This window comes from Ammospiza nelsoni, chromosome Z (genome assembly GCF_027579445.1).
Source record: "Ammospiza nelsoni isolate bAmmNel1 chromosome Z, bAmmNel1.pri, whole genome shotgun sequence".
Lineage (NCBI taxonomy): Eukaryota > Metazoa > Chordata > Aves > Passeriformes > Passerellidae > Ammospiza > Ammospiza nelsoni.
The window spans coordinates 34,327,443-34,350,048 of record NC_080669.1 but is presented as its reverse complement, the minus strand read 5'-3'; the positions used below and the strand labels follow the sequence as shown (position 1 = coordinate 34,350,048).

General features: G+C 38.9%; 1 protein-coding gene across 2 annotated transcripts in view; it reads left to right on the top strand.

Moving 5' to 3' along the window:
- Positions 1 to 21,952, top strand: part of LOC132086619 (transducin-like enhancer protein 4) — a 99,039-nt gene extending 77,087 nt beyond the window's left edge. Inside the window, exons 9-21 of one of the 2 annotated variants that reach the window (XM_059492435.1) lie at positions 7,693 to 7,812; positions 8,367 to 8,420; positions 9,447 to 9,599; positions 10,789 to 10,921; positions 11,197 to 11,390; positions 11,582 to 11,658; positions 14,812 to 15,061; positions 16,147 to 16,394; positions 17,287 to 17,434; positions 18,064 to 18,214; positions 18,541 to 18,617; positions 20,226 to 20,379; positions 21,136 to 21,952. In XM_059492435.1, coding sequence (XP_059348418.1) covers positions 7,693 to 7,812; positions 8,367 to 8,420; positions 9,447 to 9,599; positions 10,789 to 10,921; positions 11,197 to 11,390; positions 11,582 to 11,658; positions 14,812 to 15,061; positions 16,147 to 16,394; positions 17,287 to 17,434; positions 18,064 to 18,214; positions 18,541 to 18,617; positions 20,226 to 20,333 — 1,713 coding nt within the window. In that variant the 3' untranslated portion in view covers positions 20,334 to 20,379; positions 21,136 to 21,952. Of the gene's footprint in view, positions 1 to 7,692; positions 7,813 to 8,366; positions 8,421 to 9,446; positions 9,600 to 10,788; positions 10,922 to 11,196; positions 11,391 to 11,581; positions 11,659 to 14,811; positions 15,062 to 16,146; positions 16,395 to 17,286; positions 17,435 to 18,063; positions 18,215 to 18,540; positions 18,618 to 20,225 lie in introns of both variants that reach the window. The other variant, XM_059492433.1, reaches the window with a different exon arrangement.
- The last annotated feature ends 654 nt before the right edge of the window (positions 21,953 to 22,606 follow it).

The window sequence follows — 22,606 nt, the reverse complement described above, 5'->3', positions numbered from 1 at the left end:
ACTCAAAACCTGTAATACAGGCTAGTGGCTATTCTTATCTCTCTCTTTCATGATGTTGAGCCCACAATTAAATGGCTGTATTGAATGCTTCTGCCAGTTGAGCTTTTTCTTGTAGTCTGTGATTGCATGCTTTTCCTTGCTCTTTCTCCCTAGTTAACTGTCCATAGTCTCTATTCTTTGTGTTTCTGTTTTGTTAGAACTGTTCAAATTGTTTCAGGTCTCTGCTAAAGGAAATAGCATGAAAGTTCAGTAACTGGAACCCCAAATAAATACTTGAGGAGAGGAGGACTATTGTTTCACATTTCCTTGGCACTGCTCAGTTCCTCAGGTTTCCAAAGATATTTACCCTGAATTCTTCTGAATTTCTGTAACTTGATTGCCTTTGACCCTTCCCTTTAAGTAACTCTGATTTTGGCTAAATTAGCATTTAGAGGCTTGACCAACATGCAGTGGGTTTTCACACTTATTTTCTAGAATGCCAGCAGGACATTTTTCTCTGGTAGCATCCTCAGGCTTGTGATGGTGGAACACTTCTTTCTGGAATCATTAGGGTTGATATTCCTTTGCAGCCTGCATATGTCCTGGGGCTCACCTACTCTGTTGTCTATAGCAGTTGCAATTTGTGCCTTAACACCTTCTTACAAATCTTTTCACTCCATCCAAATTACCTACTCTGCTATGTTCTGAAGCATGTATTCTTATTTTAGGGTTTGGTCAAGGGAGGGGATAGAAACACAGAGTAGTGAATTAAGAGAATGGATCAAGTGAATTGCTCTATAGATTGGGTGGGGGAGGATGTTTGACTCTGCCCAGGTTGTCTCACTGTCAATTAAATTCAATGTTAACGAGTAGCAAAATGTGGGTGAGTACAGACTTCCTAGTAAATGTAATATTGTGAGCTTTGAGGCTTCTGTAAACCTAGCAGAAATGTTTAACTCTTTTTCCTGCCATCTGTTTCTTTCTCTTTTGTTCCCTGTTGAAGCCAGGTCCTGTGTTCAAACTGTTCTTCTTTACCAAAGGGTGCTTATTACTCTTGGCACATTTGATTTCATTATCTTCATATGCCTGTGCTAGGATGTACTTTAACTTGAACCTAGCCTTCCTTTTTTCACTTTCATCTGTGTTCTTCTACTGCTCCACGGCTTGTCCTAAAGCTGCAGTAGTTCTCCCCATCCTCTGACCCTCACAGTGTCAAGCAGTGCTTAGGCCTTATGTGTGTTATGTCCTTCAGCCAGTGGTTAGTGGAGAAGCTGTATTTTAAAGGATTTATTACAAAAATCCATCTGCAAAGGACTAACCAGCAGACCTGACCATTGCTTTAAACATCTACTTTTCTTGTCACCAATATGAACCTGTACACCAGGAGGGGCCAGGGAATCATCATCTCATTCTGATAGGATTATACATCAAAATTGCTAGGTACTTTCAACTGTTGTTGTGTGTCCCTCTCAGTTTTTCCAGCAAATTGACAAGTATATATTGAAATACAACTGGAATTTATGTGTGCAACTGCAGTAGTTTATTGCTTCATTTTATCACCCATTTCATAGCATCTAGACTTTGATGCTTTTAATTAGCACAGATTGAATACTCCAGTGGTACCACCAATGGCAAGCAGATTGCAAGTGTAAATAGTTGCATGGGTATTTTTATGAAGTTACACACACATATACATAATAAACACACTTATCTGTACTATTCTTGACGTAACACTTATGAGAACACTTGGATTTTGAAGACTGCTGACCCTACATATTCTCTTTATTCTAGACTGTTTTATGGTCTTCCTATTGCTCTTGCAGGCAGCACTGCACATCTAGACTTTGATGTTTTTTATGGCACTCTTATCCTCTAATTAACTTCATTAATTTTGCAATTAGTGAAGTTAATTAGTGGTTAAAAATGCTATATAAAACTTCAAAGTTTGCATTTTAATCATAGTTTGTATTAAAAATAATTATCACATGCTTGATTACACAGCTTGATGCAGTTAGCTCAGACCAGGTCATGTGGTATTAAAACCAGCTTTGTTTTATATCTTTGCTAGCTAGTTAGTTGCATTTTTCCCTGACAGTTTCTGAAGCTTTTTCTGGTATCTGAAAATGCAGCCATAGGGAAAAAGGCAGTGACTAAGACCAAAAAAATATATTGCTCATGATATGATTTAGTGGAAGTTAGGTTTTAGTTTGGGCAAGCAGAGAAACAAGCTGCAAAAGGGAGACATGAAAATATTAAAGAAGTCCACCGTGACCAGTGAGTGATACATGTGGGATCAACACTTGCCTACCAGCCTCCTCTGATGAACCATTTTGGTAGTGCTGTGGTCCAGACTGTACTGCCTGGCTGTGTCAGCCTGATCATGGCCCGCCACGGAAACCTTAAGGTAAGGGCATGGTAAAGAAAATCTGCTTGCCCAAGGGCCACAAGCGGTGTGTGTTGAAAAATTAAAGCAAAGAGGACAAAATCCATGCCCATCCATGCAGATACTGGGATGTACAATAATTATAACAATGCCAGCAACAAAAAGGCTTTGTAAGTGTGGGTGACTTCAGAAGGCAGAGTTGCTATGCAAATGCTCCATTATGGTATCTGTAGATCAACCCATAGCATTTCATGCCATCTTCCTGAGTTTAATCAAAGTCATGCTTCTGTGCATATAGATGTCTGTAAATGAATTAGTTTTTTAAACAGCTATATGGGTGTTACCTTGGAGCCCTTAGGCTTGCTTTGTGGGAGCCCTTGGCTGCAGTTTCCTCCCTGAGCTCATGGTCTCTGGGCTGTATTTGCACTGCCTCTTTTTCTTGTGCCCTGACATCTCACCTATCTGGTGGGACCTCTCCCTTAGGGTGTCAGAAGTCTTAAACCTAATTTCTTACTTTCTTTTTCCTTTCTTTCTTTCTTTCTTTCTTTCTTTCTTTCTTTCTTTCTTTCTTTCTTTCTTTCTTTCTTTCTTTCTTTCTTTCTTTCTTTCTTTCTTTCTTTCTTTCTTCTCTTCTCTCTTTCTCTCTTTCTCTCTTTCTCTCTTTCTCTCTTTCTCTCTTTCTCTCTTTCTCTCTTTCTTCTCTCTTTCTCTCTTTCTCTCTTTCTCTCTTTCTCTCTTTCTCTCTTTTCTCTCTTTCTCTCTTCTCTCTTTCTCTCTTTCTCTCTCTTCTCTCTTTCTCTCTTTCTCTCTTTCTCTCTTTCTCTCTCTTCTTCTCTCTTCTCTCTTCTCTTCTCTCTTCTCTCTTTCTCTCTTTCTTTTCACCGCTGATATAAGCTTACAGTATTAGGCAGCTTAGTGCTCCAAGCCCAAACCAAGGACAGTGCCTGAATCCAAGTTCCAGTGCTGGTGCTTCCATCTATAACATTGGCATCAGCCAACACAAAGCAGCATTACTGCCTGGTCGTTCCACTGCGATGCATATTGTATCCATTTTTATAGTTTCTTTTATACTTTCAACAGTCTTTATAACAGCAATAATGTCATTCAGATAATTATACTGTAATTGACCTTAGCGTTGAGCATCCTTGGCTTTTACTGCAGTTTGCTTAATACTTCAGTATGGTCAATTATCTTGTAATTCCCACTTTGTTGAGAATTATTGTTTTAATTATTCCACTCCAAATACATCATTTTGGCATAGTAGTAAGGGTGCACTGGGGAATGGTCATACTCGTGAATGCTGTAAAGAGTTACCAGCTTTAACATGTAGGAAGGCTTTTCATCTTGTCATCTCTAGTCATTACTTTTAACACTGATTTCATTTAATTATCACTTAGTGTGCTCAGGCCAGGTCTTATCTGGAGAAGTCAGTATATGGGGAGTTGGGGCTTGCAGCTGCATGGCTGTACAATTTGATTTATGATTTCCACACTGATTTCTGCCACATTACAGTGTGAGCTGCATATGTTGATACAGCTAAATTCCACTAGAAGGTGGTGGTAAAACAGTGATTTTTTTTTCCCCCACCCCTAGCAATTTGAATTATTAATTATCCCAAACAGACATTGACTATGCTGGTAAGAATTTTATGGCTGCATAGGAGGCTTGCATGGCTCTCTGGATACTGGTTTAATTTGCACCTGTATGGCACTGATACTCCACCACGAGCAGCATCCTGATGGTGTTGGAGAGAAAACAGCATGATCCTTCTAGTGGGAGACCATTTCAGTTAGCACTGTGCTAAGCACTGCCCAAAACAGAGACTGAATCATAGCATGCTATGCTCCATAGCCTAGTGCAAAAAATACTGTGGGTCCAGTACTAGAAGGACACTGTTCTGCTTCTTAAAGAAATTATGTGAACATGGCGATGTGCTCAGCCTATCTATAAATGTGTATGTTCATTGGTTTTTTGTCAGCATTTTGTGATGTATTTACCATGAATAAAAATGTTCTACCGAAGCAGAAAATGAAAAACTGGTATGTTTTGCTCAAACACAAACTAAGTGTAACCTACTTTCACCAAAGAGTATTTTTCCTATGTCTGATATAATTATTACATGTGAGCACACTCAGCATTGTTTAATAGGAAAATGCTACTCTTGTAGTAGATTAATGCATTTTATTGAAGATAACAGCAGTGTAAAAAGACTTAATTTCTCTATAAATTTTAATAGTTACTAAAACAAGGACTCTGGCCCATTAAGTTACAGCCTGCCAAGTCATAGTGCTGAATCACTTAATTCTGTAAGTAACTATCTGTTCCACCTTCTTAAAGGCAGCTGTTAGGAGAGCACTGATGTTTTAATCATGGAACAGGCAGAGTCTGTCAGCTGAACAGTGTGTTTTGATGGGGTTTTTCTTTTACCATCTGCAAATGTAAGGACATCTCTTGGAGTTTGTGGGCTGGAACACTCAGGAACCAAGGTGTGGGTGAATACAGGATTATTTGCAGGGAGTCTGATGTCAGTGGAAACCATGAGGACATTGTTACATCCCAGTATTTCTCAAGGAAGGTTGGTCCTTAACAATGCTTATAGACTGAAAAGCTGTTACAAACAATAGAGGGAACTCAGTATGATTAATACTGTTGTCTCTCTCACAGTGAACATAGTAGGCATTAGGTCCATAGGAAGAGCTAGACCATAGCAATTTGTCTATGTATGTGACATATCTTTATTACTTAGCATAAGAGATAAACTTAGATCTGTCAGCAAAAATACATCCCATGAAGATGCTGATCTTAATGTGGCAGGTGCATTTCATGTTGAAGGGAAAAGAAGGCAGTTCTGCAGGGGTATTGGTGCAAGGCGAGGGGTGGGACAGTTAAAAGTGGGGGTGGTTAGATTTGGTCTGTAGTGATTGACTCATGAGGCAAAATAATGTCACTGCTAGTACACTGGCCTAATTTCAGATTGGTAAAGGAGGTTCTGCCTGCTGTCAGTAGGTGAGTTGTCTCTGTTTTTTCTGCTAATGTCAGGTGAGAATACTGCAGGAGGATCCTTTCATATTGGTATAAGGTCAGCTCCATCAAGCAATAAAACCATTAAGCAGTGTGCATTGCCGCAATGCCCAATGTGGTGCTCATCCTTTAATGTGCTAGTGATAATTAGCTACTTTATCTTTCTAGTAGGGACCTTCAATTTATTACTTTATTAAGTAGTGAAATCAAAGATTAAAATGGTATCTATAGCACATAGCTAACCAGATTGTGAAAAATGGAACTGTATGGTTTCAGATTTATGAAAATAAATATTTCTATTTAAATAAGTGCAGTAGTTTAATTCTTTAGACACCACTTTAATTTGTGGTTTATTGGTGATTATTTTTCTTCGTTTTAAAGCAAATTGCTTTCTGTAGGGTGAGGCTGAGAAATAATGAATTGAATTCACATTACAAGCTACTGCCTTCCAAATTCTAAATGAATATAAATGTAATAGGAGCTTAGTATAAAAATCTTTTGCAAAAGGTTATGCTATATCATTGCAGAAACAAATACATTTTTCAATCATTGGTTCATTTAATGTTGTGTTTCTACTTGGCCTTTATTTTAAGGGCTTCTGTACCTTGGCAGTGCTGTCTCCAAATGTCTTAACATGTGTTGTCACTTCAGAGCAAAAAATAACTTTGTTAGTTTGCATTATTTGCTATAATTGTTGATTAATGATCTGCTTTAAAACTAAATTAGTATTTTAAGATGTATTTGCACAGTACAAGAAAGGCACAGTGCCTTCAACACTACCTTTGTTCTAAAATTTTTCTTTCCATTCACTGTTCTTAGGGGGTAATTAACAATTACCAGTCCAAAATACAGAAAATTTTTGCAAATTCTACCACTAATTAATCTGAGCTGCTGATCTTAAGAACTGTAAATGTCAGCAAAATGGAGAGGACGACCTGTGTTCCAGCAACGTTCCCTTATGTGACTTGGACAATAACTACAGTTTAATTTCTGTGTTTAAGTTTTCCTAATCCGTACCAGAAGCTTGTGATATAATAAGAAAAAGAAGAAATTCTATAATAGTGATGGAACAGAAGTTACTCAATGTAAATGCTAATTTCTTGGTTTGTATTTGTGTTAATAGCTGCACTGAAAACCCCAAAACCAAATTGCTATGTAGTACAGTTTTATGTGGAAAAACAGCTGTCTGTCATGCATGGAGGAAAAAACCCCAAACAAGTGTTTCTGGATGAATGGGAGGATCTAAAATCCCTCAGTCAGGACTTCTTTGGTTCTTCCCTACCACCCTAGTAAAAAGGAGGACAGAGATGGAAACAGTCAGCAGGATTTCAACTGACAATTATTTTCATCTCCGTTGCTGTCATTTCCAATTCTGCAAAAAGCCTGAACACATCCTTACTTATGTACGTTCAACCACTGACTTCAGAGTGAGATAAAGTTTAGTGCATGCTTAAATGCTTTCTTGAACTAGGGCCAAAACTGCTGCTGCTACTAAAATCGGTCCCAGTGGGAACATTGCATCTTTCATTGCTGCCTTTTTTGTATACGAAGATACAGACTCCACAAAGCCCTGGAAATATGGTAGAATTTGATAAATGTTACCTGCCTTGTTTAACAGAGTAGAGTGGAGTTGTTGGATGATAGTGCATAAAGTACACATTGTCTTCCTTTCTCTCCTGTCCATATGTGTGCTCTTTAGCAATCATTACTAGGTGAGCACTGTAGAATAACAAGAGAATCACTGAGCCAGTCTGTGTTTTGTTTCTGTCTGCTGCAGGCATAGCCTGTAGTTGTAAAAGGCAGCAAAATAAAATGAGTTTAGGTGTTTTCTCCTCTTCTTGCCCCCTCCAAAACTGCTCAGAAGCTTGCGTCTTTCTTTGGTAGAAATCTTCATTCAAATGTTTGCTGAAGTGTGACTTGCCTTGAGCCTCTTTGTTATTTTTGATTTACTCAGGCAAACACACACACATGTGCAAACACACACCCCTCTTCTGAGACTATTGACTTAACCCTGTGTATTTGTAGAGGAAACAAACCAAAACAAGACCAGTGCACAGTATTCATAAAATTCATCCTATTGGCAGTGCAGATAGCCACTGTGATCTGTCAGTTGATCACCTGTTTCTGTCTCCTGCAATACATAGTGCAGTTTTAGATACAAGGCACTTGCTGGGTAGCTGTCACTGGTTCAAACCAACATGCTGTCTGTGAGAACAGCTCCAGATCATACTGTCAGCATAAGATGTATTGAGGGGTGGTGACAAATGAACGTGGCCCTCATGATGCTTTCTTCTCTTTTTGGACTACAGAGCTCTTCTGTATCTCCCTCAGCCAGTTTCAGAACAGCAGAAAAGCACAGAAATTCAACAGATTATTCTTCAGATAGTAAAAAACAGAAAACAGAAGAGAAGGAAATAGCAGCTCGTTATGTGAGTAGATTGTCTACATTGTGCATTGTTGAACTTCAGTGTTCCTCTGTAGTTTCACCTGGCTTCTGCTGCATAGCTAATTTTAAAAAGAGGGTCAAAAGCTGATTTTAAAAAGAGAGTCAAATTTTAACTGGTTTTTGCTGCCTACCTCTAGTGTCTCTGCTGAATTTAACATTTTGGTGCCGATGATTGATACTGTTTTTAACCATATAAATACCAAGCACCTGGAAATTGTGTGACAATGGTGCTGAGCTTTAGTTAGGCTGGGACTTGTCAATGAAGTCTATCTTGACTCCACTCTATAGTGCAGTGCCACTTTGGATGAAGATTTTCACCCTATGTCCTTCTCCACCAATTCGAAAACTGGCATGATTGCTGTAGTTGTGGCAGCCTGCTAAGCAGAAGCCCTGTAGATGTCTGAAAGATGTTAATTGTATAACCACATAAAGTGAATACTGCAGATTTGTGAGCAGATTTCCTTTGTTTTTATAGTTATCAAGAGACACTGGCATATGAAATAAATTTTTTTAACACATTGTGATTTGTCATTGCAGGACAGCGATGGTGAAAAGAGCGATGACAACTTGGTAGTTGACGTTTCCAATGAGGTATTCAAAATGGTGTTTTTTCAGCCTTAGAGAAATGGTGGTGGGGGTATCTTCAGTGGTTTGTGTGCATATTGGTTTTATGAATAGGATTATGGCATTTGAACTTGAAATGCCTGACAGAATCCAGTTGTATCCTCTTTCTTTAGAATACAAATCAGATCTGAAGCATTTACTTCTGCAGGGTTGTAAGTACTTCTACAAAGCTTGTGAGAGTGTCTGTCTTTTCTTTCACTTTGGCCATGACTTCACATGTGAACCTTATCAGGTCTGCCAAATGCATCAAATCTTTTTAATCTGTCACTTGTAGAAAGAGATTTACTTGCCTATTTCAATATCCATAGATTTTTGGCATTATTTTTCATGGTTTAATGGCATCAAATTTTAAGAGATTTTTTTAAAAAACCAAATTGTCCTTCATTATCCCTCTCAATTTTACAATTGGATCAACTAAATCAATTAAGAATGGAAGGAATGTGTGACTTCCTATGACAGATCTTCATTCCAAATTGAGATGATGCCTTGAGAGGCTGCCTAGAACAGAGGTTAGACAGACTTAAAGGAATAAACTAGGTATTAAAAGGCCTTCAAAGAATACATCTTAGGCAGTACAAGAGCCTGGCCAGGGCTGCACCCAAGATGGACCCAAGATGGATAACTGGTCACGAGTTTTGACACTTTTTATAAGTTTTGGTCTATTTACATATTGGGGTTAATTGTGCAATTACAGCTTCAGGTTATGAAGTCCCATCCTCCCAGACTGCTCTCCTCAGTTTGCTGTTTTTAACATCTTTTGGGCCTGAGGCTGGAATGGTGTCCTTGGTTCTCAGGCTGGGAAAGGATTGTTTTGTCTGACTAAACTGTGAGAAGAACTTGCAGACACTGTATATGGAGTTCAGAGTTGTATACTAATGCACTAAAGAATCTGGAAAATATGAAAGCTAAACTTGAAGCATCAGAGGACTGCTCAAGACAAGAACTAGTGGCTACTATGAAGTTTTTATGCTAACCCATGTTCGTGATATTTAGGATCCTTCTTCTCCCCGTGGGAGCCCAGCACACTCTCCACGGGAGAATGGCTTGGACAAGACTCGACTGCTGAAAAAAGATGCACCAATTAGTCCGGCATCCATTGCATCCTCTAGCAGTACTCCTTCCTCCAAATCCAAAGAACTTAGCCTTGTAAGTGCGACAAAATGCTTCTGACCCCTAATCATAGGCTGAAATACATGCTTACCGGACTTCTGTCTGGACACAATTTGTATTTCCACAGCTGTCAATAAAGCACTGTGAAGCATGAATTTAGTATTAGTTTAATTTATCTTTTCAAGGGAGTCTAATAGGAAGTCCACAGTCTTTTTTTGGGGTAGGAAGAGGTTATTTTCACTGGTGGTATGAGTAGATGATAGATGTGGTGTTCTGAGAGATATTTTTCTCTGCCCCCATATGAAGAACTGTTATTCTGAGAGTAAATAAAAGTACACAGAGGTTTCTTGAGCTGTTTTCCTGTGCTGTACTTTATTGCAAATTCAGTTCCCTGCTTGGATGTGATTTGGTTGTTAGCTTTGTTTGAATTACCAGGCTATATACAACAACAATAATTTTTATTTTCTATCTAAAAAGTAATCTGTCATTTACAAGAGCCTTCCTTGACTGGCATCGCAAATCAAAATGCAAAAGAAAAGAGCTGCCTGCAAGGAGTGTTCTTTCCTTTCCTGCTTGTGGCCACAGTTAATCATTACCTGAGCTGCACAGTAATTCCCCTCCCAGTTCTTCACAGGGCAGGGTATGCAATTATTTAAAGAAATAAAATAAATTAAAAGAAAGCTTAAAGTGAATATAGTGCTCAGGAATGGTGATGGAATGACAGGTTCAGGCCTGGGAATCAGTGGTGTGTCTGATGAACGAGCCTGTCAGAAGAGCAGCACTGCACAGTTCCTGACTTTATAGCCGTCACTGTCTTCATCCTGTGTTTCTAGCACCACACTTGGATATGAGTAGTTGGTCAGTTTGGGGATTTTTTTCCTACTCTTCTTGTCCATCCCTCACAGAAAATTATAATGGAAGCAGGTCCATGAGCATAGTGAGACCACTGACTGATTTCACATATGCTGCCAATTGTCAGAGGGAAATGATTTTCAGTCATTTACCTCATTCTGAATCATACAGATTCTCCTGATGAGAAAAGCAGTGAAGGCTGTGGTTAATGTTCAAAGCCATTCTGTCTTTTTCAGTGTCTTTGTCTTGTCTTCATTGCCAGGGACCGTTGAAATCCAAACCCAGAAGCTAAATATCACTAATATCACTAATCACTAGCTATAAAGACAAAATTGTTTACGAACTGCCTTCCTTTTTCCTTTTTGGTGATTAGAATGAGAAATCTACCACTCCTGTGTCTAAATCAAATACCCCAACTCCACGGACCGATGCTCCAACTCCAGGCAGCAACTCCACTCCCGGACTGAGGCCAGTGCCCGGCAAACCCCCAGGTGTGGACCCGATAGGTTAGTGTCCATGTATTTTGGTGGTGTGAAGCAGTCTGGCCTTGTCAGATTCCCTTTAAATCTCTAATGGCAAGTCAGTGCAGTACAGATGCTTAAACTGGGTGCTGAGCTGGTTCTTCCGCACTGTAAAACAGTGTTAAGTGGCTTTCCTTGGCTGACTGGCTGGTTGGTTTGGGTTATTTGTGAGGTATTTTGCAGTTTTCCAAACTCATGTTTTCATGTGGTGGCTCTAGAATGCCTTTGTGACTTCTCACTTTCCCCCCCTCTTCTTATAGCTTCAGGTTTAAGGACACCTATGGCAGTACCGTGTCCTTACCCTACTCCATTTGGTATTGTGCCACATGCTGGTATGAACGGGGAGCTGACCAGCCCTGGAGCTGCCTATGCTGGTCTACACAATATTTCCCCTCAAATGAGCGCAGCAGCTGCCGCCGCAGCAGCAGCAGCAGCTTACGGGCGATCTCCCGTGGTAAGTGTTTGCTGTTAGTGCATTTAGTGTTGAGACCTGTTTGTATTAAGTAGAAGGCCTGTGGGGTTAACTCTGCTTCACTCATTTTGTGGTTTGGGGAGTATGCTATGGAGAACATGAATTAAACACTCTTCCTTTGCCTAACTCCTACTTTAATACACCTTTTTTGTTTTGCTTGGGGAAAACTACAGGTTGGTTTTGATCCACATCATCACATGCGAGTCCCAGGCATCCCTCCTAATCTCACAGGCATCCCAGGAGGAAAACCGTGAGTATCAAACATTCAGCTTTAAAAGTGAGTCATCTGTTGGAAGTCATGTTCCCTTGCTGGTTGGAATTCCCCTTAGCTACTGAAAACTATTGTGTGAATAGAAATAAGTATAGCTATTCAGCAAGAGCAGGAGAATCACTGTGTAATCTTAAAGTTGCATTTGTGAATTTGTTTTGAAGACTAAAGCAGTTGACATGGACTGGGTGATACTAAGTAGAGGAGACAGAAATAAATGGAAAAAGGAGATGAACTTCAAATTTGACTGGTTGGTTGTTTATGGAAATGCAAGCTGGAATGAGATCCCAGCTTTCCATTTCTACTCTACTCTGCTTCCCAGTTTAAAAAAAATATTTCTTTGTTCACAAAAGCCTTGCAATTACTTGAAAGCTTAGCAGCTGTGTGCAGAGAAAGGAATACTGAAATGTTTTTTTGATTGGAAATACTGGAAAGAATTATTTTATGATAATATTGAGATTCATCCTTGATGAAACTGACCTGTATAGTGTGACCTGCTGTAGCAGGCTTTTTGTGTTGTGAGCCTTGGAAGAAAGATTATAGAGATAAAGAACTCTCAGCCCACATTCCTTTTGAGGTAGAGAGGAGAAAAACTAACCAAAGCAGGTATACAAACTGGCATCATATTGGTCCAGATTTTCTTTAAATTTCATCCAGTTCTCCTTCCTCGTCACATTTCTGGGAGATTCTGATCTGTTCAAACTGGAAAGTTTGGTGGTCAAGGGGTGTTGGTGCCAGTCCTTCTAAAGCTCTTTTACATGTGAATGCTTTTGCGTAGATGTGGTTAAGATTAGCCATACACCTGGATTTGTGTGAGTAAATGCATATGCTTACCTGCCAGTGAGCTTGCAGACACACAGCATCAACAACATATGGTGACAAGTGGTCAGGTCTGGTGCCCGTAGCTCCTGGTGTACCCATGTCACACAAATCATGAGCCAGGTCCAGATCTCTCAGGCGTCACACACTGGTAACCACCTTAATGTACTTTTCTGCTAGTTGTGCCACCCTGTTTGGTGAATGCACAAGGCGGGTATGGAAATTGATGTGTACAGCAGCTTGCAGACCAGCTGCTGGCATTAAAAATTCTTTAGGGCACAGATCTTCATCCATTATATACAGTGGGCTCTAAGAAATGTATTGATGTAATGTTCAAATGCTCGCTGGGTTTAAGTTCATCCCTGATGGAGTCAGTCACCTGGAAAGAAGTGTCTCTAGATCTACTAGATTTTGCTTGCTGTGGTGAGAGAAATGGCAATTGCAGGGGTTCAGAGACGTCCCTGCTCACATCTTTCTTCTGTTAAAATTGAGAGGAATAAAACATGAGGCAAACTGAAATCAAATCACTTCAATTCTGGTTTATCTCCAAGATTTTTAAATGTTGTTGCTCTGTTGATGTCTATTTAAACGTTTAAATATAGCTGTCATTTCTCTACCAGAGGGCTTGAAACTTTTAAAATCTGTGGTTCTTTCAGCATGATTATATTGACTTTTCTCTGTCCTGAGTGTGATAGTTGTCACATCTTCCAGGACTGTTATTTTCTCATCTACTCCATTTTTACTTTAGAGGGAAATTTATGTAAATTCTCTGCAATGTTTAGTGTCCTGAAATGAAATGGGCAGCGTATGGTACATTTGGGATCTAGCCCCTAATAACTCTCTTTTCACTTCAGTATTGTATCAACTCCTCAGCATTGTACAGTATATAAATACTGAAAGATAGTATATAAAAGTATATCGCTAATGCATTTTGTTTCTCTGAAAATTATTGATCTAGTGCCTTGTGAATCTTAAATGACAAATTCAGTAGTTTAATTGTGAATACTGCCTTCTTTAGTCACTTGGTATTATCAATTAAGGAAGTAAACTTACAAAGTACTCTCATAAAACACTTTCTTTGTGAGGTCTTCTCATTCCACCATTCTGACAATGGATTTTTTTACAAGCATTATGATGAAATTTTAGGTCTAAGAAAAGGAAAGCCTTCCATTAAGCATACCTTGATATGTATAGGTAAACCCTCTTAAAAATTTTGTGCTCTTGTAATAGATGTGCTGTATCAGGTAACATCTCAGAACAAGGCAATTTCACAACCTAACTGTTCTCCCTGGAATATACTTTGAGATAAAGCTGTTGATAGGTTATTCACAGGTGGCATAAGTGGCAATCACAGAACAGATTTTTTCGCAGTGAGAGGTCTGATTTTGGCAAGAGAAATTGGGATTTGTAGCAGTTGTGTTGAGTCAACAAAAAAAAAAAAAAAAAAAAACCCACAAAACAAACAAACAAAAAAAAAAACCAAAAAAAACCACAACCAAAAAGCCCAACCCCAAAAGAAGCCACAAAACAAAAAATTCCATTGCAGTGCATTTTAGCTGGTCTGACATGTCAGCTGTCAGCAACCATGCCTTGAGGACTTAACTCCTCAGTGTTGGTGGAAGTTTCACTGCACCCTTAGGTACAGTGCTGAGCAGTTTTGCTCAAGGGGCCTGGGGCCCACAGTACATTCAGGACAGATTGGCAGCAGTTCAGCTGAAGCTGCCACATACGAGTCAGTAAAGCGAGGAGCCAAATGTCCCCTGGCACGCAGCTACCCACCGTGCTCTGGCAGCAACCAGCCAACTATTTCTGTCTTCCAGAGGGCCCTGACCCAACCTTCCTTCCCTTCTCTGCGTGCTGTGATATCCCCATCCAAAGTTAAGAGTGGTGTCATATAGCCTCACTCATGCCAGAAATCATCATAATGTGAGTTGTAAAAGCTCATTTGATTGGTGCTTGACTTTCCACATTAAAAGCTGAGCGCCTGTGTGCTTGGAGGGTCATGCTACAGATAAGTAAATGCTTTTTCCTTATGTGATTAAAATATCTGATATGTTTCCAGTTGAGTAGCGCATGGTGCTAATAACACCAAGGTGATGTGTTCAGTCCCCCTATGGCCACTCACTTAAGGGTCAGACTCGATGATCCTTGAGGGTCCCTTCCAGCTCAGAATATTCTGTGAAATATCTATGAAAAAAATTGAGCTGAGGGCACAACCTGAATACCTGCCAGAGGAAGCACATCTTTGATTCTGTTTTCCTAAACAGCCTTGAAGTAAAACTCTTTAAATCTTCTCCTTAATTTTTTTCCCCTCAGAGCATACTCATTTCATGTAAGTGCAGATGGTCAGATGCAGCCAGTTCCTTTCCCTCCTGATGCCCTCATCGGTCCAGGAATTCCTCGCCATGCCCGTCAGATCAACACCCTGAACCATGGGGAAGTTGTGTGTGCAGTTACCATCAGCAACCCCACGAGACACGTGTACACGGGTGGGAAGGGGTGTGTCAAGGTTTGGGACATCAGCCACCCTGGCAACAAGAGCCCCGTCTCTCAGCTGGACTGCCTGGTAGGTGAACTGCAGCATATGACGCTGAAAGAAGATAGGACGTTGTGTTAAGATTGCAGTGATAGCACTAAGATATAAAGGGCAAGTGGGTATTTGATTTCTGTCATGGTATCACAGGCCGGTATTGCATTTGTAATTTTGTTGTTTCTATTAGAACTGAGGTTGAAGTATGTTCTTCACCATACTTGTGGGTTTTTTCCCCTGCAAAGAATCAAAACATTTTTAATATCCTAAAATTGTTGTGGGAGGAAAGATCAAAGACAGCACAGCAAATATTGTTTATAAACTTTGACATTTGCTGGCAATCTTACAGCTTGTTGATACCCGATCATGCTAAAAATTGCTGTCTTGCAGCTGTATTCTCTGAGACTATTTGGGGATTCTGTCACGTATTTTGTATCTGTGTCTGTGTACAAATGCATTGACCTGTCTTAATGTGGCAATTAAAAATATCCATGAGTGCTATTCACAAATTATTTGAATGTCCTAACAAGATGAACTATTGTTAGCAGCTTTTCTCTTGTCATTTACCAGTTCTTGCTAAGATGCTGCTGTTTGTTACAGAGGCAGTAAAATGAGAACTGTGTAGCACGTGTAGACTTATAATTAATTGCTACACAAGTTGCTACACAAGTGAAGAAAATTGCCTAAATATTTTCCTCTGACATCTCCTAGATGGTGGCAGCAAGTCTCACTGGAATGGGAAGGGGGAAAGTGTGCAGGGAATTTGGTACTCCCTCATGCTGAGAGGTTAATGTGCTGAAATAAACAGAGTATGAAAATACAACTTTCTAAACCAGCTGTCAAATTCAGCTATCCTGAATTGTTTTGGGCTGGGTTCAGGTCTTTGCATTTTGATGCTAATTAAGATTAAATATCTCTCACTACTGAATTTTGTAGATCAAGTTGAAGTACTTCCCTAATGTCATGTAATTTTCTGGCATTAATACACTTTATCATTGTCATAAGTATAAATGGCTCATTAAAACCAGGAGGGAATACAATACTTTTATGGATTTTTGCTCTCATGTTAATGCTGTTTTCTTTCCTCATGAGTAATCTCTTGATGGCTTCTGTCTCCACAGAACAGAGACAACTACATCCGTTCCTGCAGATTGCTCCCTGACGGCCGCACCCTGATTGTTGGCGGGGAAGCCAGCACGTTATCCATTTGGGACCTGGCAGCTCCAACTCCTCGCATCAAAGCAGAGCTGACATCTTCTGCTCCAGCTTGCTATGCCCTAGCTATCAGCCCTGATTCCAAGGTCTGCTTCTCTTGCTGTAGTGATGGCAACATTGCAGTGTGGGATCTGCATAACCAGACTTTAGTAAGGTAGGTCGGCCAAACTGGATCATCAGGTTGTGAAGAATTATTACGGCACAGCCGTAAATGTGCTTTTGCACATTATATATTCTATTTTCTCCATGCATAGATGCTTCCAGTATTTTGTTGTTCAGCATAGCCATGGAAATACCTTGACAAAAGTCTATAGGATTATTTATAGGTTTTGAGAGTTCCATAGTTCCAGGCTTTTGATCAGCACATAACTAATTCCCTAAATATCTGTTGGTGTCAGTACTGCTGTAGATTCCTTGAACAAATGATTTTTTTCTGTTTCCATGCAGTACGCTGCTCTCACACTAATTTCTTTAATCAGAGAACGAGTGAATATGTCTTGGGTAAAGATATGTGTAAATTACTGCACTACAGACTTAGCCCCTCAGGAGTAAGGATTGGTTCTCGACACTGATAGACAGTATGTTAAGAGCTGGCCACACAGAGTTTCTCTGTGCACTGCACTGTGTATATGTCGTTGCATGTAATATCAGTGTTGCATGAAAGTCAAGCTTTTATTACCTGATGTTACCATTTAGACTGCTCTTTTTTTAACTTCAATGGCCTGCACGTTTTTCTTAAACTAAGGTAGTTTTGCTGATCATGCTACAGTCTAATGGGGGGAATGACTATTGTAAGTTGACTAGTGGGTATCACACAGTCAGCAGCAAAAATTTTCAGAGTACCTGACTCTTAAAGTGTTTTTTTTTGAAATCACATTAGTTGTCTGGCTTGATGGCACCATCAATTCATCAAAAAACTCACATGATTGTCTTAGAGTTTGTATTCATCGGGGATTGCTGTTGGAATCTAAGTTACAATTCAGGGACTGAAAGAAGGTATTTGTATTTTTGCTCAGAATTTGCTGATCTTCTTTTTATATTTTCAGGCAATTTCAGGGCCACACAGATGGAGCGAGCTGTATTGACATTTCTAATGATGGCACCAAATTATGGACAGGAGGTCTGGACAATACAGTCAGATCCTGGGATCTCAGAGAAGGGAGACAGCTACAGCAACATGACTTCACATCACAGGTTCAGTCTCAGAACTTTTGGCATGTTAACAAAATTTTCTCATGGTTTTTGAAAACAAGCAAGCACTTTTTAAATTTTTTTTTTCTCCTTTATAAGCAAAAAAGCAGTCTCAAAGAGAATTCCAAAGAATTTTTCAGTTAATCTCATATTCCATACTGTAGTTTTTGTTCTTTGGGTTTTTTTCTTGTGGAAGCTAAGTGTCGATGTGGATTATGACTTTGACAGATTAGTGCCTCTCCCATGGGAGTAACCAAGATTCAGTTTTATAAAACAAGTGCCAGATTAAAATATTCCTCTCTGCAATCTCTTCCCGTTTCCGTAGATTCAGGTTCAAAACTGTTTTGCAAAACTATTTCTAAATACTGTCAGATAAATTGGACATTAGCTTCATAGTTTGATTCAGTACTTCACCATTGCAGTTTTAATAACATTTAATAACATAGATTTGCAGCTGTGTTTGCATGAACTAATTTATCTTGATTACTGTAGTAATTGGATTATCATGTTTTTAAAACTGCAGTAGACCAAAAAAGTGAGTTTGCATAGTGCTAACAGAGTAGCAAGGGTCAGTTTTGAATATCTCAAGCTCATTCCTTTACTGATTGAAGCATGTGCTGTGCTAATTACAGATCTTCTCGCTGGGCTATTGTCCAACTGGTGAGTGGTTGGCAGTAGGAATGGAGAACAGCAATGTCGAGGTGCTGCATGTTACTAAGCCGGACAAATACCAGCTGCATCTTCATGAGAGCTGTGTGTTGTCACTCAAGTTTGCTCACTGTGGTAAGCAAATCATTCTAAATCAGTTTTTTCCTTCACGAGAAACTGATTCAAGGTTACCTTTAAATGAAAGTGTTATATAGTTATTAAACGACAGAGTATAGTTAAAAATTTGGTATTAAATTTAAGTATTAAGGCTATTTTAGAAATTCTATCTGTCTGCCTTTTTTTATGTACTGCCTGTTTAGTGATGGAACATCGTACTGCAACCAGGTGAAAATGTTACTGTTCTTTGGATATGTGTGAATGCTTTGTTATGATCCTCTGATTCTGGAGACGTATTCCTTGAAAACAAAATGCAGCAATAACATTTAAACAATCTGTTGCAGGCAAATGGTTTGTAAGCACTGGAAAAGATAATCTTCTTAATGCTTGGAGAACACCTTATGGAGCCAGTATATTCCAGGTAATAATCTCCTAGAAGCTGTTTCTCACAGACATCACAGTGCAGTAGAGCTGCACATCTTAGGTGTGTCAGTAGCCTAAGGAGTTTTCAGGTGGAAATGCAGCTAATTACTGTAGTCCTTAAAGAAATTGTTTGTAATTAGGGAAAGAAATAATTTTGTCCTTTCTACTATTTCACTAATTCAACTCTTTCAGTAAAGTAGCCCTTTAGTCTAAAATTGTTCTTAATACCATTCTTTCTCACCTTCTTCTGCATATTCGTGGAATACAATAACCCAAGTCATGTCGTTAGGTGAACAGCCACTGAAGGTCCAAAGTATAACTAAACCAGTGGAAGTCATATTCAACATGTGTGTTTTTCTTGGATGAGATGTATTATTCAGCAGACTCCTGAGCTGAAAACTGAAGAGATACAGAGGGTCCCACTGAAGTGTAATGGAAGATGTAGCCTATCTATAGTCCCTCTGTGCCCAGTTTTAATGGCATTTCAGTGCCGCTATAGAAAGTGGGATTTTTGGCATGTCTTTCTATTATTTCACCTGCAGGTACTTCTAGGTTGGGAATATTTTTATTGAATTTAACAGTTAAATGGCTGTGGTTTAAATGACTAGTCTCATGTGTCGGGATGCCTACCATGTCTCCACTTTTGGAGACAGTGCTGTTTACCTTGACATGAGAAAGGTAGGGTCTAGGTTTTCCTCATAGAGGCTATTCATTTCTAATCATCCTAACAAGAGCATATCCCTCTTGAAAATGGTGTTCAAAACTCCAGTACAGCTTTCTTACTGAGGAGTAGGTAAGTAAACTTCTAGTGCAGTGAACAGAGGTGTCCTTGCCAAAACACAGCATGACTGGGAAAGTGTTTGGCTCTTGTGGTAACAGGCAGAAAATTATGTGAACATATAAAATGTAAAGAAAACGTGAACTGAAACAGCAAGGTGAATGTGGCAATGCATACGCTTAATCTTAGAACAGACAGCAAAGCCAGAAGAGACAGAGCTACAGCAACCTGCTGTATCCTGTGTCCCCTCCAGCTCCTACACACCTGTTGTGTATCCTGTTCCACCAAAGGGTCTTTTCCTACTTGCATCCTCTGTGATAATGTAAATTCCTTTTGTGCAAAGCTTTTGGGTTCTTGTGTTGGGGAAGCAGTGAGAGGGGATACAGTTATTTCTGTGGAGTCTCTTTGTTTCATACCTATGGGTGGGTAGGTCTTTGAAGTGTTTCTCTGTGTGAATTTCTTGTTTACAACAAAAGAAAGGGGAAGAAGATGGGTTTTCATTCTTTTTTATGCAAACGGAATGCATAAAATATCAGTAAATGCTCATTCCTTGTAAAGTATATAGAAAGGACTACTTCTATTTGTTTGATTGATAGATTACCTGTAGGTCCATAATATTCACTCCCCTTTCTACTACTCCTTTATTTTAAAATAGATCTTTCTGTGGAACAAAAGTATTTAAAAAAATTTTGACGTTATGATGCTGATACTTTAATGAGATTTTCATGTATTCCCTATCTATAAATTCTTCCAATTAATCTTCAAGCCCTTCATGATTGAAGAATTGGAAAGACGTAATTTTCTTTTTCCTTTTCTCTTTTCTTGTAGTCCAAAGAATCCTCATCTGTGCTTAGCTGTGATATCTCTGTGGATGACAAATACATTGTCACTGGCTCTGGGGACAAGAAAGCTACAGTCTATGAAGTTATTTATTAGAGACAAATCTGAATGCAGACAGAACTCCTTCTCCTAGCACTTTGCTGTATATTCCTTTTTTTTTTTTTCCTTTCTAACAGAAAACTTAAATGCTCATCACAGTTGTAGAATTTATTTTTACCTTCTTAACTTACTATTGATTTGTGAATGTTCATTAAGAACTTGTGATACCAAATTGTCAGATATCTACTTGGAAGAAGATGGAATAAGCATACATAATGGTGACCTTGACTCTTTAATTATGTATTATAGCTGTAAGGTATTTATTTTGTTTAAAGAAGGCTTTCTAACAATGAACTGACTAAATAAAGCTGTCTGGTCCGGCTTTAGTTTGAAAGATGCATCATATACTTGTGTTTTTGCAGGTGGATAAATTGGGGATCTTGGAGAAGGATGTTCAGGAGATAGTTAAAATTACACTAAATAGACTTGTAGTTTCTATTTAAAAAAATAAACTTTGTTATATTTTTTAGTCCTGTTCTTGGATGAGACCTCTAAGTGTTATTACAGTATAATTATTTGGTGGGAAGATGCTGTATCTTAACTATTTTAGACAGTCTTGGAAACTTAGGAAATTGCAAACTGTAGCCAGTGATCTACATGCCTGTGATGAATGGCAAATTCAGTTCACATCTAAATTAAATTCACTTTAAGTAAGAATGTGCTAATTTATATATTTGCAATGTTAATATAGCATCTTGTGTACAGATTTGTTCTCAATGCTCTTCTGTTGATAAACATAAAGCATTTTGGTGTCAAGCTAGGTTTTTTAATATAAACACCTCTCTTTGTTATATTGTAGAGAGTACAATAAGTTGCCTCAAAGAATCACCTTTGTTACTTCTGGAAACTTTTGCAATGTTTCCTTGAAAATGGGGATATGTGTCTTTGGGCAATTTTTCAATTACAAGAGATTACGAAAAATATTTGATATGTTCTTTGGAAACTGCACTGAAATAAGAATGGATGCCTACCAATATACAAACTACAAAAGCAATGACCTCTGAGGTAGGATTTACAAGAGTACTCATTCCAACATACAAAAAGGAATGGATTCTCATTGGGATAAGGACTTGCTTTGTTCGCCAGCAGTTCAATCCAAGTCTTGATTGGATGTCCCTAAGATGGACGCAGACTGAGCCATTGTGCCAGAGACAACGTGTTATCTTTTTATGTTGTTGTTGTTGCTGTTAAACTATGATCTGTGACTTTTTTTTTTTTTTTTTGAATGCTTTAAAAAAGAAATCTTTAAGTCTGTGGATCTGCTGATGTACAGTGCCTTTGCTGCTATGGATCAAAATCAAGAGACCCGTGTAGATAAATCTTATTGTATAAGTAGAAAATTACTTAATTTCATACTAGAAATGGATTGATGCTGCAAGTTAAAATGGACTGTTTATTGAAGTTCCAAATGTGGTAGCAAAAAATGGTGTCTTAAGTGCTTAGTGTTTGATGTCATTAACAGTTTCGTAATACTCTACATTGTAGAAAGATTTTGATACTAAACTGTGTCATTGTACATAGTTCTAATGCATTGTATTGGCCACCAGTACTTCTATAATGGTAGATTATTGTTTGTGCATTCAGACTTTTAAGCATTAAACATAAGTAACTTCTAAGCTGATTTTTCTTTTTTTTTTCCCCTCCCTCATTGTCATGTTTGTGATAATCTCAGTCATACGTGCAGCTGTTGAGTCACAGAACATACCACTACAGATACTTGTGGTTTTGCCACTGAAGCACAATGTAGAGTTTCAGCTGAGATAGTGAAACCTATGAATTTACAGTTTCTCAGGTTACCTGACTGCACTGATTCTGAACACTTGGAGGCATCAGACTTCTCCTGTCACCTACGAGTTTGCCTCTTCCCAGTTTTGTGGTTTCCTATCTGACATATTTATCCCATAACTTGGGAGAGAGTGAAATTGAGGGCCATTACTAGCCACATGCCCAGTGAGTATGTGGAGCTCAGCAGGATTTGGGAGGGATGTTGCACTGCAGCATCACACCAGGGTTTCCTCATCCAGACCTGAAGTCTGTTCATGCTCACAGACAGAGTTCTCTCACTGACTTTTGGGTTTCGATCAAGGATGTAGGCCAGCTTCCATGAAATTAATAAACACAAGTTAAAGTGAGCTAGGAAAAATTAAGCAATGCACTGCTGGGAGGGGTGATAGAGGGAGGAGTTATGCTATCTGTAACAGGAAAAAAAGGAAATGGAAAAAATCCAAAGGAAAATTTGAATTTTGTTGTTCTGTAACCCATTTCTGAAA